The sequence below is a fragment of the Oncorhynchus kisutch genome, linkage group LG11 (assembly GCF_002021735.2).
Source record: "Oncorhynchus kisutch isolate 150728-3 linkage group LG11, Okis_V2, whole genome shotgun sequence".
Classification (NCBI taxonomy): Eukaryota; Metazoa; Chordata; class Actinopteri; order Salmoniformes; family Salmonidae; genus Oncorhynchus; species Oncorhynchus kisutch.
The window spans coordinates 90,033,550-90,052,348 of NC_034184.2; the positions used below are offsets into that span (position 1 = coordinate 90,033,550).

The window sequence follows — 18,799 nt, forward strand, 5'->3', positions numbered from 1 at the left end:
TATGGTGGAGTGACCAGACGGAAGCCACTCCTCAGTAAAAGACACATGACAGCCTGCATGGAGTTGGCCAAAAGGGACCTAAAGGACTCTCAGAACATGAGAAACAAAATTCTCTGGTCTAATTAAACCAAGAATAGACTATTTGGCCTGAATGCCAAGCATCATGTCTGGAGGAAACCTGCCACCATCCCTACGGTGAAGCATGCTGAGGGGATATTTTTCAGTGGCAGGGACTGGGAGACAAGTCAGGATTGAGGGAAAGATGAATGGAGAAAAGTACAGAGAGATCCTTGATGAAAACCTGCTCCTGAGCGCTCAGGACAGACTGGGGCGGAGGTTCACCTTCCAACAGGACAACGACCTGCACTCAGCCAAGACACAGGAGTGGCTTCGGGACAATTCTCTGAATGTCCTTGAGTGGCCCAGACTTGAACCATATCTAACATCTCTGGAGAGACCTGAAAATAGCTGTGAAGTGACACTCCCCATCCAACCTGACAGAGCTTGAGAGGATCTGCAGAGAAGAATGGGAGAAACTCCACAAATACAGGTGTGTCAAGCTGGTAGCATCATATCCAAGAAGACTCGAGGCTGTAATCGTTGCCAAAGATGCTTCAACAAAGTATTGAGTAAAGGGTCTGAATACTTCTATAAATGTGATATATACTTATATATATATACTTATATATATTTCTAAAAACCTGTTTTTGCTTTGTCATTATGGGGTATTGTGTGTAGATTGATGAGGAAAAACAACAATTTTATACATTTTAGAATAAGGCTGTAACGTAAGAAAATGTGTGACTGTCTTCTATGACATTACTATGAATAAGAGCGATATAATTTGTATTTGTCAAACATGCATCAATATTCATGTCACCAGAATAAGACCCTTATTGGAAAGTAGCATAACGCTCATCACCTTGAACCACCCTGTGAAGTGGAGTTCATCTACAGCCTTAATAAACTGGATGCTTTCCCGGGTAGGAGGAGACACATAGCGTATCGCGTGATTCCAAGTTTACTTTAATTTGACAGTTATTATATAAATATTTGCACATAATGGAGTTTCCACTGCCATTTCACTGCATAATCAATTTACACGACACAAAAACATCCCACCATGTCGAACAAACAAATTGTCTGTAGGCATTTATAAAATTGTATGACCATTTATAAAATTGTATTGACATTTCATATTTCCTTGATTGATCTACTGTTCTTCAACAACAAATGTACTCTGGCCGGCTGTGACATTTTTAATGCGGCAGGTAATTGGTCTGTATGAAATGGTTGGATGGACACCTGCTTAGTGTTGTAAATGAACCTATGAGCCCCAAACCCAAATTAATGGAAGATGAAGGCATCAAACAGGGAGTTGATTGATGTAAATGGCTATTAAATATACAAAATACCACACATCCTCATATTCTAAAATCAAATGATATCTCTAACAGGTTGTGACAAACATGGGAGAGTACCTGCACCAGGCGGAGGTGTCCAGACCATAGTCATTTGTGTTGGCTCTTGGGGACTGCTCACAGGTGTTTACAGTCGTTAGTGGACCAGCATTGGAGCAAGGTACACTGGGTCACCAGATTCAAGTCCTATGATGTGTTTGATATCAACTTCCCCTCTGTGCCCCAGCATGGGAATTCCTACAGACCACAGTGTATCAGCTGCCAAGGAACAGAATACCACACAGACTGTTGAGAGCCTTTGTTCCACTGAACAATAGTGGATAAAAATCTATTATTGTATGTAGTGGGAGAAGTGACAGGAGGAAGCACAGCCCTCCCTCCGGCTGACGTGTTCCTGTGAATTAATGGATGAGCCATAAGTGTCTCATTCCAATACTATTATGCTCTTAAGGCACTATTTATAGCTCTGTTAAATGGACTTTTAGTTTGTTTTTCTAATGCATTTGCTTTTTGCCTACAGTATGGTTTATGGCTCGTCTTTAGTTCAACTACTGAAGCGCGTTCTGGTACACTTTCATTCTATCACAAAAATTATTTTAAATACAAATTTTACATTTAGGGGATCGTGAAAAGCGCTTTATGAAGAAAATACAGTTATTAAGTAATGAGTCATTAGTCCATGTCCTTAGTAGATCAACCTTCAAATATAATATTTTACAATTGTTCTGTGTAACAATGTTTTAACTCAACCCAAATGTAGACAGTTATATTGGCAAGACAGTATGATGTGTGTGTTCTGTCACCTTAAATAGCAGACAGTATGTTAATACCACTTAAGACAGACACTCTCACACATGCTTTGTTTATCTCAGATTGCACATCAAGTTCAGCTGAGGCTTTAGTCTGATGTTTGGACTGTTCGATTCATGAAATAATATAAATGAATTATAATAATCAATCCTATCTTATGAAATATTATCTTGTGAAATAATACATATTCTGAAAAGAGAGCTCCGCTGTGAGCATAGCACCGTTTGTCACTGTTATAGGGCATTTAATGTATTGTTTAGTGTTGTGTTGTGTTGTGTGGTGTGGTGGCTTCACTGGCATCTACAGAAATGGTTTGAGTTTTGCCTCACCAAGACATGCTGAAATCGCAAATGAGTATGAATGTGCCTGCGTGTTATGTGTGTATGAGCAAAGTGTGTGTTTTGGAGTGTCAGTGTGTGTGAGTGTGTGTGTAGAGTCCTTTGTGTGTGTAGAGTCCGGTGTCTGTGTAGAGTCCTGTGTGTGTGTAGGGTCCTGTGTGTGTGTAGAGTCCTGCGTGTGTGTAGAGTCCTGTGTGTGTGTAGAGTCCTGTGTGTGTGTAGAGTCCTGTGTGTGTGTAGAGTCCTGTGAGTGTGTAGAGTCCTGTGTGTGTGTGTGTGTGTGTGTGTGTGTGTGTGTGTGTGTGTGTGTGTGTGTGTGTGTGTGTGTGTGTGTGTGTGTGTGTGTGTGTGTGTGTGTGTGTGTGTGTGTGTGTGTAGTATAATATATTAATTATATTATTTCCATCCACTTGGTCACTCACATGAGTCCGTTCCTGAAGTAGCTCCTGAACTTGGAGGACTCTGCGGCCTGTACCTCCCTGTGCTGGACAGGACTGCCCCCCAGGAACTCATCCAGCTGAGTCACTAAGATGGCCGCCGCTCCCTGCTCATCCTGAGAGGAGGAGTTACCAATCCAGTAGTGGACGTCCATGGAGTTACTGGAGCCCTGACTCCTCTGGACACACACACGTACCAGTCAGAAGTGTGGACACACCTACTCATTATAGGGTTTTTATTTATTTTACTATATTCTGCAATGTAGAATAATAGTGAAGACATCAAAATTATGAAATAACAAATATGGAATCATGTAGTAACCAAAAAAGTGTTAAACAAATACATTTGACAATCTTCAAATTAGCCACCCCTTTGCCTTGATGACAACTTTGCACACTCTTGGCATTGACTGGTGCTGTATATAGTATTTACATATTGTATTCTGTTACACACACATACATGTACATGACATAGATACACATCGTTGAAATTGTAAACTGCACACACACATATGCCGTATGGGTAATTATTGAGGCATCATTCTTCAATTGAGGTGGTAAAGGCTGTCTTTGGCACCATGTAAAAACATCATGTAAAAACATCATGTAAAAACACTTTAAAATTACAAAAATAATACATATTATATTTAACTGTTACTTTATATGAAAGCCTACTGTATATAAGTCATTTATACTGTAAAACATATATTTATATGGATTATATAAACTACTGGGAGATAGCATGTTGGTGAAGTGTAGAGGTGTAGCGACATCTTTTACAGATATTTATCTAGTATTTTGAATTCTAGACATTGAACAAAAGTATTCAATATATTGTATAGATTTTTAAAAAACATTAAAATGCATAATAATATCCCTCAGTTCCCTTCCAGTCAGTCAACTTCAGTACAACATACTATGTTGGAGTCTCAGGACTCAGGACTCAGGACTCAGGACTCAGGACTCAGGACTCAGGACTCAGGCCTCAGGACTCAGGACTCAGGACTCAGGACTCAGGACTCAGGACTCAGGACTCAGGCCTCAGGCCTCAGGACTCAGGACTCAGGACTCAGGACTCAGGACTCAGGACTTTGGTTGAAGGATCTACAATCACACCTGAGAAGGCTAATGAATTCCGCACGACTCAGAACTCAGGACTCAGGACTTCGTTGAAGGATCAACAATCATGCCTGAGAAGGCTAATGAAATCCGTGCCTTGCTGGAAGCCCTGATTTCCCCAGTTGATAAGCCCGAGGCTCGGATTCAACCCTTCAATTATTCCGCTCTTCACCTTAGTGTGATGGAAGCCTATTGTCGATAAGGCCCTTACAGCACTGAGTGCCCACCTGGATGCATCTCGCAGCCTAAGCCGGTTGCTTCAGGTGTCTCTATGAGGCCTACGGACCAAGGACCAGTGGTGGGAACCTTCCAGGGGCTTAGTTGTATCCTGCAAGGTGATCACAAAAGACGCATCCCCAGAGGGTGGGGTGCGATGTACGAAGGAAATACGATTCGGGGTATGTACACTTGTGCTGAGGACGCTGCATATTAATTACCCCGAGCTCTTAATGGTGTATCTGGCACTCAGGTGCTTCCCCCGGATTGATGGTCAGAACTGACTATATTTCATCAACAGACAGGGACACCTTTGATCCCTCCCGGGGAGCAGTGTCCACATCCTCTCACTTTGGGCGACGCATGTCCCCGGCTACTTCAACTACGGTTCAGCTCTTTTATCCAGGTGTGGCCCTCTCTCTCGGGAGTGGAGGCTACTCACCTGGGTGGTCTCACAGATTTGGGAAATGTTCGTTAGTGCATAGATCTTTACTGTGGAAGCTTTTGATCTCTGGTGCTAAAGATAAAGATAGAAAGAAAGATAGATAAAGGACTTGCTCCTTTTCAGAGTTCTGTGAGGGACATCCTTTGAGCAGGGGCGGGCATTCTCCACTTTAAAAGTGTACATGGCCGCTATCTCATCGGGTCAGGTGGGAGTTGACGAATCCTCACCTGGGGCCCATCCCCTGGTTGTGTGATTCCTGAAAGGTGTACGTCGTCTCAGACCACCTAACGACACCTGCCTCTGATTGAGAACCATACTAGGCCGAACCCAGAAACCAAACATAGAAAAACAAACATAGTCTGCCCACCCCAACTCACGCCCTGACCATATAAACAAAGACAAAACAAAGGAACTAAGGTCAGAACGTGACACCTATCCCCTGGTTGTGTGATTCCTGAAAGACATCGTCTCAGACCAGTCTCTAAAACTATTGCGTCCACATGGGACATGGCACTGGTTTTGGAGGCACTGTGTGCCCCCTTTGATCCTTTGGAATCAGTGGATCTGAATAGCCTCTTCTACAAAACCTCCCTGCCCATGGCATTGGCCTCGTTAAATGTGTTGGGGACCTCCACACGTTATCCAGTACTCAGTTTGCACCGAAGGTCATGCCTATGAACCTATAGGTCTCTTTTCGCAACCTTTTGCTTCTGAAGAGCAACAGAGATTACATGTCCTGTGTCAGGTGCTTTACGCAAGTACATTCAACAGACCAAGGATGTCCGGCTCTGTGAACACTCTGTTTACCTAATTCAGCTGGCGGCAGGGCGCTCCCTAAGCAGTGTTTCTGCAGTGTTTCACTGGATTGCGGAAGCTATCTCCCTGGCATATAGCAGCAAGGGGCATGGTTATCTAGCGGTGTACGCTCCCACTCCGCCAGGGTCTGACAGCATCTTGAGTGTTGTTTAAAGGGTTGACTATAGGAGATATTTTTGCTGCAGCGAGTTGGGCATCACCACACACTGTTGTGAGGTTTTATCGCTTGGATGACACTGCTCCCAGTGTATCCCGTAGCGTGCTTATGGCTCTGACAGGGGAAAGTCTCCAGGCAGCGCACCGTGTGTACAATACCCAGGTCTGGGTGGTCTGCCATGGGCCGTTTTCATTTAGTATCCATTTGGGGAGTGATTATATTTTCCCATAGTATGTTGTACCAAAGTTGACTGACTGAAATAGAAAGTAACGCTATGACTATAACTACTGTTCCCTGAAGGAGGGAAATGAGGAACTCAGGAAGATTAGCTAACGTTACGGCTTTAGCTAATGGGGATCGTAATAAAATGCACAAAAACTCCCTCGTTTGTCTCCCGGCACCTGTTCCTGGGCTTGGTGAAGAGTGGGCTTGGTGAAGAGTGGGCTTGGTGAAGAGTGGGCTTGGTGAAGAGTGGTATTAAATTGAAGGAATGAATCCAAGCCTCACACTTATCAAATGTGGAAGGCGAGGATTCCAGGGATGCACGGATTTCTTTGGCCTCTTGTCAGGAGTGAATGTAAATCCTTCAACAGGAAGTGGCGAGAGTGGCGAGACTCCAACATAGTATGTTGTACCTTCCCTCCTTCAGGGAACAGTAGTTACAGTCATAACGTTGCATTTTCTGTCATTGGTGTTACCACCTTGAAAATCACTGATTTCAAATATGCAGTATACAAGGACCTTCAGCATTTTCTCCAGTGTTATCGGGGGAGGAGTGAGTCTATGTTAAATCATCTAAATTATTAGATAATCACACCCTTTTAGTTGTGTCTACATCTAAAGTTTCACTTGGTGTTAGTCAGGGAAAAAACATTGTGAGCCAAATTATTAATTTAATTACTTTAGTAAATATGTTTTACAAAATTGATGACCTTAGAGTTGCCTCCATTTCAGGAAATACTCATTTACCTAAAATGTCAAATTAGTGTTACTACTCCTATTGGTGGCACAATGTTATCATAATGATACAAATGATTTAAAGTCTTTAAGCTTTCAAATAGTTTATTTAGAATGCGAAGATATATCCAAAAACATTACAATTAATAACAAGTGTTCAAAATGCCATGACCAAATGCCACCGTAATTCAGGAACCACCCTTAGAAAATGTCTACAGGGTACCAGGCTAGAGGCTCTCCACACATCACCGTAATTCAGGAACCACCCTTAGAAAATGTCTACAGGGTACCAGGCTAGAGGCTCTCCACACATCACCGTAATTCAGGAACGACCCTTAGAAAATGTCTACAGGGTACCAGGCTAGAGGCTCCCCACACATCACCGTAATTCAGGAACGACCCTTAGAAAATGTCTACAGGGTACCAGGCTAGAGGCTCCCCACACATCACCGTAATTCAGGAACGACCCTTAGAAAATGTCTACAGGGTACCAGGCTAGAGGCTCCCCACACATCACCGTAATTCAGGAACGACCCTTAGAAAATGTCTACAGGGTACCAGGCTAGAGGCTCCCCACACATCACCGTAATTCAGGAACGACCCTTAGAAAATGTCTACAGGGTACCAGGCTAGAGGCTCCCTACACATCACCGTAATTCAGGAACGACCCTTAGAAAATGTCTACAGGGTACCAGGCTAGAGGCTCTCCACACATCACCGTAATTCAGGAACGACCCTTAGAAAATGTCTACAGGGTACCAGGCTAGAGGCTCCCCACACCTCACCGTAATTCAGGAATGACCCTTAGAAAATGTCTACAGGGTACCAGGCTAGAGGCTCCCCACACATCACCGTAATTCAGGAACGACCCTTAGAAAATGTCTACAGGGTACCAGGCTAGAGGCTCCCCACACATCACCGTAATTCAGGAACGACCCTTAGAAAATGTCTACAGGGTACCAGGCTAGAGGCTCCCCACACATCACCGTAATTCAGGAACGACCCTTAGAAAATGTCTACAGGGTACCAGGCTAGAGGCTCCCTACACATCACCGTAATTCAGGAACGACCCTTAGAAAATGTCTACAGGGTACCAGGCTAGAGGCTCCCCACACATCACCGTAATTCAGGAACGACCCTTAGAAAATGTCTACAGAGTACCAGGCTAGAGGCTCCCTACACATCACCGTAATTCAGGAACGACCCTTAGAAAATGTCTACAGGGTACCAGGCTAGAGGCTCTCCACACATCACCGTAATTCAGGAACGACCCTTAGAAAATGTCTACAGGGTACCAGGCTAGAGGCTCCCCACACCTCACCGTAATTCAGGAATGACCCTTAGAAAATGTCTACAGGGTACCAGGCTAGAGGCTCCCCACACATCACCGTAATTCAGGAACGACCCTTAGAAAATGTCTACAGGGTACCAGGCTAGAGGCTCCCCACACATCACCGTAATTCAGGAACGACCCTTAGAAAATGTCTACAGGGTACCAGGCTAGAGGCTCCCCACACATCACCGTAATTCAGGAACGACCCTTAGAAAATGTCTACAGGGTACCAGGCTAGAGGCTCCCTACACATCACCGTAATTCAGGAACGACCCTTAGAAAATGTCTACAGGGTACCAGGCTAGAGGCTCCCCACACATCACGGTAATTCAGGAACCAGCCTTAGAAAATGTCTACAGGGTACCAGGCTAGAGGCTCCCCACACCTCACCGTAATTCAGGAACGACCCTTAGAAAATGTCTACAGGGTACCAGGCTAGAGGCTCCCCACACATCACTGTAATTCAGGAACGACCCATAGATAATTTCTACAGGGTACCAGGCTAGAGGCTCAAAGGACAATATAGCAATACTCACAGAGGACAATGTAGCAATACTCTCACAGAGGACAATGTAGCAATACTCATATAGAGGACAATGTAGCAATACTCATATAGAGGACAATGTAGCAATACTCATATAGAGGACAATGTAGCAATACTCACATAGAGGACAACGTAGCAATACTCACATAGAGGACAATGTAGCAATACTCACATAGAGGACAACGTAGCAATACTCACATAGAGGACAACGTAGCAATCTCCCTCAAAGAAGTTCCCAAAAGCTTGGTCCGGTACAGGAACCATCTTCATGTTCTTAAAAACAACAAGATACTTTCAGAATATTATATTTCAATAACAGCGTGACAGAACACCAAAGAAAACTGTCACAAAAGTCCCATCTCAGCATTGGATCTGAGACTAAGTGTAATATACCCAGTGGAGACTGTTGTATAACCCAGTGGAGACTGTTGTATAACCCAGTGGAGACTGCTGTATAACCCAGTGGAGACTGTTGTATAACCCAGTGGAGACTGCTGTATAACCCAATGGAGACTACTGTATAACTCTGTGGAGACTGCTGTATAACACAGTGGAGACTGCTGTATAACCCAGTGGAAACTGATGTATAACCCTGTGGAGACTGCTGTATAACCCAGTGGAGACTACTAAATAACCTAGCAGAGACTGCTGTATAACACAGTGGAGACTGCTATATAACCCAGTGGAGACTACTGTATAACCCAATGGAGACTGATGTATAACCCAGTGGAGACTGTTGTATAACCCAGTGGAGACCAGCTATATAACCCAGTGGAGACCAGCTATATAACCCAGTGGAGACTGTTGTATAACCCAATGGAGACTGATGTATAACCCGGTTGAGACTGCTGTATAACCCAGTAGAGACTGTTGTATAACCCAGTGGAGACTGCTGTATAACCCAGTGGAGACTAGCTATACAACCCAGTGGAGACCGCTGTATAACCCAGTGGAGACCGCTGTATAACCCAGCAGAGACCGCTGTATACACAGATGTAGGATCTTCATTTGTGCCAGTTTCCTACAGCAGAAAAATAATCCCGCAGCAACAGGAAGTGTGAATTATTAAGTAGATTAAAATTAATTAACCTTTTTGTAGGAGTTGATACATTTCTCATAAAGGAAAATCAAGTCTACAATTTCTAAGTGGAAATTCCAAACATTAAAAGCCTTTTTAGACCTCAAGTAAACTAGAAGTTTAAAATGTACTGCATTGCAGAAAAGTTATCCTGAAATAGGGTGATCAAATGAAGATCTGTTACAGTATATTACAATAGGATGTAAAGACGTGGGACTTACATTGATGGTCCAGATCTGTAGGCCAGACTTCCTGCTGACATGCTGAAAGGCTTCTGGACTTTCTTCAGTCATTCTGCACAACTAACAACACAGTAGAGAGCATGCTGAATGTACTGTGAATCACCTCAGAAAGGTTGCTGCATGTTTACTGAAAAGTGCCTATCTTCCACAGAGTTTTTAACCACCAAGCCACCAACATATTTGACATACACTGTAAAAAAATAAAAAATAAACACCCACAAATGTAGTTGTTTCAACTAATTATTATTAAGTAACTGGTTCCATAGCTTCTTTTTGTTTACTTTTCAGACTAAGTGTTAAACTGAACCCCCCAAAAATTGTTGACCCCAATTCTTCTCCAACTTGAGGAAACGTTCAATCCATTTAAAATGATGTGTTTGCTCAACCTGTCTTATGTTTATTCAATGAAACATTTATTTTTGGACATCTTACAACAACAAAAAAGCTGTGCAACAACAATAATTATTTCAAGTTGAATGAACATACTAGACCATTTGAGCAAACAGATCATTTTAAAATTGATATAATTTTTATCTGTTTTCTCATGTTGGAGATGTTTGGGCCAATGAAAAATGTTAACTTCAGGTAACACTTTGACCAAAAAGTTGAGTAAACCAAAAAAGTCTGTGGAACTAAAAGTTAGTTGAAACAAATAGATGTTGTTTTACTGTGTACATCGATAACCACCTGGGGTCATTTTGACCCCAAGAAGAAACTATTGGAAAAAGCATCAATCACAGAAAAATATAAAATTCTTTCTTATAAAAAAACATAATTAGGCATGTAAATAATTGTTTCCAAAATGTGTTTTTTTAGCAGAAATCAGGAACATGTGACCTTCCATGTGCCTTAAAAACAAACTTGTACTGTATGTCATCTGTAAATACAAAAAAAATGGTTAAATTACGAGCCTAGTTGGTTTAGTAATGGAAAAAGGCAGGAACCTTCCCGCTAGCCATGATTGGCTGAGATAATGGATGGGCTGGACATTCCAGGAGATGAGTTCGGATTGGTGTGCCATGAAGCAGGCTTCTGTCTGTGATATGAGCTGCTTAGTATAGTGGTTCCTCCTTTTAAAGTTGCAGCGTACCGCGGCGCAGCTTGCATGGTCCTGCAGAATTCTATGGCACGTTATTTAAGTGCCAACCACTGTTGCCATTAATGCTAGTTAGTGCTAGTTTGGTGGTGGTAGCATCATGCTGTGGGTATGTTTTCAAGCGGCAGGAACTGGGAGACTAGTCAGGCTCGAGGCAAAGATGAACGGAGCAAAGTACAGAGAGACCATTGATGAAAACCTGTGCTCAGGACCTCAGACTATGGTGAACTTTCACCTTCCAAACGGACAGCAACCATAAGCACATAGCCAAGACAATGCAGGATTGGCTTTGGGACAATTCTCTGAATGTCCTTGAGTGGCCCAGCCAGAGCCCAGGCTTAAACCCGATCGAACATCTCTGGAGAGAACTGAAAATATCTGTGCGTGACGCTTCCCATCCAACTTGACAGAGCTTGAGAGGATCTGCAGAGAAGAATGGGAGAAACTCCCAAAATACAGGTGTGCCAAGCTGGTAGCGTCATACCAAATAAGACTTAAGGCTGTAATCGCTGCCAAAGGTGCTTCAACAAAGTACTAAGTAAAGGGTCTGAATACTTCTGTAAATGTGATATTTCATTATTTTTAACCTGTTTTTGCTTTTTCATTATGGGGTATTATCTGTAGATTGATGAGGGGGGAGAAAAACGTTTTGATCCATTTTTTAATAAGGCTTCAACATAACAAAATGGGGAAAAAAGTGAAGGGGTCTGAATATTTCTGAATGCACTGTACGTGGTATAGAACCTTAGGCAGGTACATGAGGTGCTACATCACTGCAGATGATATGTCTATCTGGTCAAACTCACTGATACAGGTCCCCGTCCATCCTTTGCTGGTATGGATAACTTGTCATTATGTCTCCAGGGAAACCTATATTCAAATAAAGATCCTATATGCTGTAGGACTGTAGGTGGAGTTAGATGTTTTGGGCTGGGGTCAAAACACATTTTATGTCCATATTGATACAGAAACACTCAATTATTTAGATTTGGTAAGAACAAGTTGAATGAAGAATTGAATAAACCACCTCTGGGCTGTGAACAAAAATATGCCTCTGGGGTCAAAATGACCCCAGTTGGTACTTTTAAGGTTAAAGGCAATATACAGTAGATATTCTGCAGTAAAGAGCCTATTATAAAAGCAAGTAATCTCATGACTGTTCTGGAGAACAGGTGGCCTAAGAACAGACAGGCCTGGCAACTTGGAGTCTACTAGCCACTATGGCAACAAACAACTTCCGCAATCAGGGGCGTGTAATTGCCCCTTCGGACAGATATCAGCACTGCCAGACAAACACACAGGGTGTCACTGAGCAAACACTATGACATATCACTATCTCATTAGTGTCACGGAAGGACTATAAAATGTCACTGACTGTAAGAATACAGCTTGCTGTACTGTATGAGAACGCAAAGGCAAAACCAAAGCAGAGAACTATGGGTGAGCTTTGATTTATGAGAACACAGCTACATGACCGCTTTATATCAAGATAGAGGAAGCCTAGTTACTGAATTCATTCAGTGGTCATACTTACTATATACAGATAGTTAGATAGAGGAAGTCATACTTACTATATACAGATAGTTAAATAGAGGAAGTCATACTTACTATATACAGATAGTTCAATAGAGGAATGTCAAACTTACAATATACAGATAGTTCAATAGAGGAAGTCATACTATATACAGATAGTTCAATAGAGGAATGTCAAACTTACAATATACAGATAGTTAGATAGAGGAAGTCATACTATATACAGATAGTTAAATAGAGGAAGTCAAACTTACTATATACAGATAGTTAGATAGAGGAATTCATTCTTACTATATACAGATAGTTAGATAGAGGAAGTAATACTTACTATATACAGATAGTTAGATAGGGGAAGTCATACTTACTATATACAGATAGTTAGATAGGGGAAGTCATACTATATACAGATAGTTAGATAGAGGAAGTCATACTATATACAGATAGTTAGATAGAGGAAGTCATACTAAATACAGAAAGTTAGATAGAGGAAGTCATACTAAATACAGATAGTTAGATAGAGGAAGTCATACTATTTACAGATAGTTAGATAGAGGAAGTCATACTAAATACAGATAGTTAGATAGAGGAAGTCATACTAAATACAGATAGTTAGATAGAGGAAGTCATACTATTTACAGATAGTTAGATAGAAGAAGTCATGCTTACTATATACAGATAGTTAGATAGAGGAAGTCATGCTTACTATATACAGATAGTTAGATAGAGGAAGTCATACTTACTATATACAGATAGTTAGATAGGGGAAGTCATACTATATACAGATAGTTAGATAGAGGAAGTCATACTATATACAGATAGTTAGATAGAGGAAGTCATACTAAATACAGAAAGTTAGATAGAGGAAGTCATACTAAATACAGATAGTTAGATAGAGGAAGTCATACTATTTACAGATAGTTAGATAGAGGAAGTCATACTAAATACAGATAGTTAGATAGAGGAAGTCATACTAAATACAGATAGTTAGATAGAGGAAGTCATACTATTTACAGATAGTTAGATAGAAGAAGTCATGCTTACTATATACAGATAGTTAGATAGAGGAAGTCATGCTTACTATATACAGATAGTTAGATAGAGGAAGTCATACTTACTATATACAGATAGTTAGATAGAGGAAGTCATGCTTACTATATACAGATAGTTAGATAGAGGAAGTCATACTTACTATATACAGATAGTTAGATAGAGGAAGTCATGCTTACTATATACAGATAGTTAGATAGAGGAAGTCATACTTACTATATACAGATAGTTAGATAGAGGAATTCACATTTAATATATACCGATATTTAGATAGAGGAAGTCATACTTGTTGCTGAGCAGCTGACAGGTCCAAGGTGTAGTGAGGACAGGGAGTGTGTGGTGAGTGGAGCTTGGTGACCTCAAACAGCTAACTATCCCCAGCCCTTATTAAAACCTGCTCAGTCATGGTACCAGGAATGTGTCCCAAATGGCATCCTACTCCCTACATAATGATCTATGGGGCCCTCAAACACCAAACCTCTTTGGGCCGTGGCCAATAGCAGTTCTTTACATAGGGAGTAGTGTGCCATTTTTGGACGGAAACCTAATCTCAGATTAAGACCTGACTCATTTAAAACAAACATGAATGTCACTGCAGTATTCACGTCAACTTCAACAATAGGGTTAGTGTGCTAACAGTGATTTCACTGGCAACGCCCCAGTGGTTCTGAAGGCCAAACCAGGATGCCTGTCACCTATCATCGTTACTACTACTAAATGTGGAGTCGGGTAAGGTGGAGTCAGGTAAAATTGTAATGCACGGTTTATCCAGCATACACACTGATCCCATGACTCATCATCATCATGTCAACTGCAGGTCAACATTCCCCCCCAAAAATGTGGTATGATTAATCTACCCTGAACTAATTAGTTTACTACTGTCCTATAATTATTTACCACTACCTAACTACTACAGGCTTCTGGAAGTGACTAGAAGTGATTAGAAGTGACTGAGTCAACATGGTTCTGCTGGCAGACTGGCATATGGAGGACAACTCCTTTAGTACATAAAAGGGTGCTGTTTATATGTCTGTTGACTGTATCAAAATGATCCCAATATACTGCAGCACTAGCTTAGTGGTCCTATGTGATGGAACCAGAAGAAATATCTGGCATAAGGTGACTTTGTTCAATTCCAACTGCTAGTTCAACTGATGACTACACCTTGTCCTACCAGGCTTCTAGGTTCTCCTCAGACAAACAGATTGTGAACAAGTCCATTAACTAACCTCCACCCACCAATAGTTGAGTTTCACATGAGAAGTAACAACTGCAGTACTTAAAAGTCATGATCAGCCTTATTAAAATAGCACTGATGGAGCTCTCACTTCAACAACCTTTCCTAAGTCATCCTAACCCATCCTATGCCCTAACAGTTCCTATCCCTAACCCTTCCTAATCATAATCCTTCATATGCCCTAACCCATCCTAACCCATCCTAACCCTTCCTAACCTTTCCTAAACCCTCCTAACCCTTCCAAACCACTCCTAACCTTTCCTAACACTTCAAAAAAAACTCCTAACCGTTCCTAACCCTCCCTAACCACTCCAAACCCTTCCTAACCCTTCAAAACCCATCATAACCATTCTTAACCCCTCCTAACCCTTCATAACCCTTCAAAACCCCTCCAAACCCTTCCCTTCCTAACACCTCCTAATCCTTCCTAAACCCTCCGAACCCCTCCAAACCCTTCCTTACTGTCATGACTGTCCTAATCAGGTCAGGTTACAGGAGATCACAACCCTACAGATTATCTCTCAACCCCAACAGAGGAGGAGAGATCTAGGTGTCTGAAGATGTGGGGGTTTTATGACCCCTCACGCCCCTGGTAAATCTCAGGCCACAGACACATTCCTTTGTCCTGTTACTATGGAGAACCAGCCTCAGAACATTAAACATGAAATAAAGGGACTTTGGAACAATGGTTTCCGTCAGCCACAATGGTGGTCATGATGATAGATGGAATATGAAAATGTATGTCATTTTTGTATGGTTATTAAAGGTGACGTTATTACGAAAACAGTGTAACGTGAAGAGTTTTCCTAGTAGATGTTTGATGTTTATACATTGTACGTTGTATGGAAAATATCCAAATCAAAGAGAATGTGTTGGGGAAGATGAAATGTTAAGTTAGTTGTCTAAAATTGGATTTGAATAAAATCTAGACCCTGCCTCATTTACTTGGTAAGCCCAGAGAATTGCCCTGAAGGCGGTTACGCCCACTTCTGACCCAAGGGTATAAAACCTGTGAGTATAGAATTTACAGGAAGACTACATGACCCCAGCTGCAGCAAGGTCTAAAAAGTCAACAAACCCAGAACGCAACGCAAGTTTGGAGACAAAGAAATCCTTTTCTACCCAAGCTACGGATGAGTAGCTGTGTCTAAGCGGGTGAATTCAAGTCGAACCACCTTGCCTCCATCTCCCATTGAATTGTGGTATCTAAAGGGTTTCATTCCTATGCTGTGAGCTCTGAGCTACCGAGCTGTCTGTCCTCAGAAGACCCCTTCCAGAGCAAAGAGTGAGGGTACAGACTCCTAAGCCCAAAAGGACACTGACAGCGGGAGGACGATCAGGGAGGTGCGCCGGAGTAGTGTGTCATCGAACAGCTGAAGGCCTATGCAGAGAATCCTCTGAGATCATCCCCACGTAATTACATCATTATATTCTGACCCATAAGAGCGGCAGTTTGGGGTAAGGCTAGGGTTAGAATAGCATAGCTGACAAATTCACCCAAATGTATATTTCTCTCGTGTACTTTCTCTTTTTCTCTCTCTTTTGAAATCCTCATTGTGAGTAACAACCGCTATAGTGTGTTGGCCCGTTATACTAAGTTCTAATCAATAGCCTATAATGTGTTTTGTCTATGTGTATCTTTTATCATCATTTTAGCTTTTTAGTAAATAAATATTCAACTAAGATTGGTTTGGTACAAATTAATTGGTGAGACCCGGGTCCGTGCAGATTCACGGGCTATACGACGTTCAGAACGAGATTGGAAGAGGCAACTGGTAATAAGCGGCTGTTGTAAAATCGATATTCTGATATTCTTTGAGTTAATTTGGGAAATAGAAACTCAATAAAAACTAGTTTTCCCATGGTGCCCCAAGTTAAGGAGTTAATAATTGCTTGGTTCAGTTAATCACGCAATTAGAAACTTTAATCATTCGATGAACAACAGTCATCACATTAACTAATACAACGTCACGACACTTCCTAACCCCTCCTAACCCATCCTAACCCCTCCTAACCCATCCTAACCCCTCCTAACCCATCCTAACCCCACCTAACACATCCTAAACCCTCCTAACCCTTCTATCACCTCCTAACCTGTCCTATACCCACCTAACACTTCCTAACCCTTCTATCACCTCCTAACCTGTCCTATACCCTCCTAACACTTCCTAACCCTTCTATCACCTCCTAGTCTGTCCTATGCCCACCTAACACTTCCTAACCCTTCCTAAACCCTCCCAACCCTTCTATCACTTCCTAACCCTTCATAACCCCTCCTAACCCCTCCTAACACTTCCCAACCCCTCCTAACCCTTCCTAAACCCTCCTAACCCTTCCTATACCCACCTAACCCTTTATAACCCCTCCTAACCCCTCCTAACACTTCCCAACCCCTCCTAACCCTTCCTAAACCCTCCTAACCCTTCCTATACCCACCTAACCCTTTATAACCCCTCCTAACCCCTCCTAACACTTCCCAACCCCTCCTAACCCTTCCTAAACCCTCCTAACCCTTCCTAAACCCTCCTAACCCTTCCTAACCCTCCTAACCTGTCCTACCCTCTCCTAACACTTCCCAGCCCCTCCTAACCCCTCCCAGCCCCTACTAACCTATCTTAAACTCTCCTAACCCCTTGCTAACCCCTCCTAACCTATCCCAACCCTTCCTAACCCCTACCGACCCTTCCTAACCTTTCCTAACCCCTCCAAACCCTTCCAAACCTCTCCTAACCCTTCCTAACCCCTCCTATCCCTTCCAAACCTCTCCAAACCCTTCCAAACCTCTCCTAACCTCTCATAACCCCTCCTAACCCATCCTAACCCTTCCAAACCTCTCCTAATCCCTCCTAACCCCTCCTAACCTGTCATAACCTCTCCTAACCGTTCCTAACCTCTCCTAACCCTTCCCAGCCCCTACTAACCTATCCTAACCTCTCATCGCCCCTCCTAACACTTACTAACCCTTCCTAACCTATCCTATCACCTCCTATCCCCTCATAACCATTCCTAACCCTTCCCAGCCCCGACTAACTCTTCCTAAACTCTCATAACCTTTCCTAAACTATTTTAACCCCTTCCTAACCCCTCCAAACCCTTCCTAACCCTTCCTAACTCCTCCTGACCATTTCTTACCTCTCCTAACCCCTCCTAACCTCTCCGAACCCTTCCCAATCTCTCTTAACCCCTCCTAACCCTTCCTAACCCTTCCTAACCCCTCCTGACCATTTCTTACCTCTCCTAACCCCTCCTAACCTCTCCTAATCCTTCATAACCCCTCCTAACCCTTCCTAATCTCTCCTAACCCCTCCTAACCCTTCCTAACCCTTCCTGACCATTTCTTACCTCTCCTAACCGTTCCCAACCTCTCCCAACCCTTCCTAACCCCTCCTAACTCTTCCTAACCCATCCTAACCCTTCCTAACCCCTCCTAACCCTTCATAACCTCTCCTAACCCTTCCTAACCCTTCCTAACCAATCCTAACGATTGCTAACCCCTTCTAACCCTTCCCAACCCCTCCTGACCATTCCTAACCTCTCCTAACCCCTCCTAACCATTCATAACCCCTAACCAATCCTAACGATTCCTAACCCCTCCTAACCCTTCATAACCCCTCCAACCCCTCCTAACCCTAACCCCTCCTAACCCTAACCCATGGCTTACTGCTGATGGAAAAACAGGTTCCACATCTATTAAGCACTATTATTATCAGACAATGGTCAGTGTGCACACCTTACTAAGTACATAGAACTACCTCATAATATACTTCCAACTCCCTGGTGAATTCACAAAGAAAGCTTTATGTGCCAGTTCACAGAGAATGAACTTTACAGTCGACAATACCTGTAACAACACTGACTGAAAGAGCAATATATCAACCATAACAATCTCAACATGAAAACAGATTTAACAGTAGTGAAAGAATAACACTGTCATTGATGAAATAACTACCATGCTGTATGAATCTTACCTATG

The 18,799-nt window shown here is 42.5% G+C and overlaps 1 protein-coding gene across 2 annotated transcripts in view; it reads right to left on the reverse strand.

Annotated features, from left to right (window-relative positions):
* The window catches only part of vill (villin-like), a 63,779-nt gene that overhangs the window by 44,850 nt on the left and 130 nt on the right, over positions 1-18,799 (reverse strand). The window contains exons 1-4 of one of the 2 annotated variants that reach the window (XM_031836466.1): positions 18,795-18,799; positions 9,893-9,973; positions 8,792-8,866; positions 2,992-3,185 (exon numbers count right to left, since the gene is read on the reverse strand). The exon at positions 18,795-18,799 is cut by the window's right edge and continues 130 nt beyond it. In XM_031836466.1, the coding sequence (XP_031692326.1) occupies positions 2,992-3,185; positions 8,792-8,866; positions 9,893-9,964 (341 nt within the window). In that variant the 5' untranslated portion in view covers positions 9,965-9,973; positions 18,795-18,799. Of the gene's footprint in view, positions 1-2,991; positions 3,186-8,791; positions 8,867-9,892; positions 9,974-13,875; positions 13,992-18,794 lie in introns of those variants that run through there. The other variant, XM_031836467.1, reaches the window with a different exon arrangement.